Source organism: Bison bison, unplaced genomic scaffold (genome assembly GCF_000754665.1).
Source record: "Bison bison bison isolate TAMUID 2011002044 unplaced genomic scaffold, Bison_UMD1.0 scf7180017864466, whole genome shotgun sequence".
Classification (NCBI taxonomy): Eukaryota; Metazoa; Chordata; class Mammalia; order Artiodactyla; family Bovidae; genus Bison; species Bison bison.
The window spans coordinates 12,316,432-12,317,777 of record NW_011495027.1 but is presented as its reverse complement, the minus strand read 5'-3'; the positions used below and the strand labels follow the sequence as shown (position 1 = coordinate 12,317,777).

General features: G+C 44.3%; 1 protein-coding gene across 1 annotated transcript in view; it reads left to right on the top strand.

Moving 5' to 3' along the window:
* Positions 1–1,346, top strand: part of F3 (coagulation factor III (thromboplastin, tissue factor)) — an 11,056-nt gene that overhangs the window by 5,169 nt on the left and 4,541 nt on the right. The window contains exon 3 of the mRNA XM_010860481.1: positions 308–498. Coding sequence (XP_010858783.1) covers positions 308–498 — 191 coding nt within the window. The remainder of the gene's footprint in view (positions 1–307; positions 499–1,346) is intronic.

Genomic DNA, 1,346 nt, shown 5'->3' with positions numbered 1-1,346 from the left:
GAGCACAGACCCAGTAGTCAAACTGTTGTCTGGCTCAAAAATCCAGCTGTGTGACTTTGTGCTGGTCATCCAACCTCCCTTTGCCTCAGTGGCCTTATCTGTAAGAACAAAGACAATTACAGAGCGCCCCCCCCCCCCCCCCCCGCCACCAAAGGTTGCTGAGAGGACCTGAAGTGCTCAGCGTAGCAAAGACCTCCTCAGGATTGCTTGTGGAAGTCAGTGTTGGAACACAGCACCCCAGCCAGAAAACAGTTACCTTGTTGGATGCAAATCACAATGTTCCATTTCTCTTCCTTCCTTTCCTCAGCCCTAGATTAGGAAACTGGAAAAACAAATGCTTTTACACAACAAACACGGAGTGTGATGTCACTGATGAGATTGTGAAAAATGTGAGAGAGACATATTTGGCGAGAGTCCTTTCCTACCCCGCAGACACCAGCAGTTCCACAGTGGAGCCTCCGTTTACCAACTCCCCGGAGTTCACACCCTACCTAGAGAGTAAGTAGCTCGATTTGTAGTAACTGTTCATTCTTGTTTTCATAAACTTCTAAATATTCTGTGAGCTTGTGACCCTTAGGAATGATTACATTAAAAAAAAGTTTATCCATAAACACATCTTGTTTTCTCAGAAAGTAGTACGTGCCACAGCCCTCTTCGCTCATTCTGGATGTGGTAGGAGGCTCATGGGACGTGAACTTTGGAGTTGATAAAAATGTCATCAAGTAGCTTTCTCTACCAGTCTGTCCCCAGACCCTACCAGTAACTGGCTGGATAGGGGGCAGAGAGTAGGAAATTCACAAAGGCTGGCAGTTCCAGTATTTCCCCATATATATTGGTGACCAAAAAGTTCCATAAGATCTTATGGAAAAGCCCAAATGAAATTTTTGACTGACCCAATATTTAGGAGATTTTATACATCTTCTGAATTTTGTGTCCCATCATCAGACCAGAAGTCCCAATTAGGGTTTTTCACAGAAGGTTACAAATCCACGGGGCAAGTTCGGTTTCCCTCCCATCCCATCATTGGGCTGCTGACCTTTTTCCTTGCTTGACCAGGATTTGAGTCCTGTGATGTGCTGGCACTTGCCAGGCCAGCTCCCATCCTGCTTCCTTCATGCTGGTCTTGAAAACACAGAATGCTTTTCTCCCTAGCCTTTGCTAAGGGAGTACAAAGGATTCCTGCCAAGTAGGAGATGCAGAATTTTCATCATGGCTATGGTTCTGAACTAAGTATTTTAAATAAACAAACATGTAGCACATTGAGAAGAGTGACATCAGCGGCTCTAGTAGAAGATTTAGAATGAAAGTGTTGTGTTGTAAAAAAAAAAAAAAAAAAGAAAGGGGTG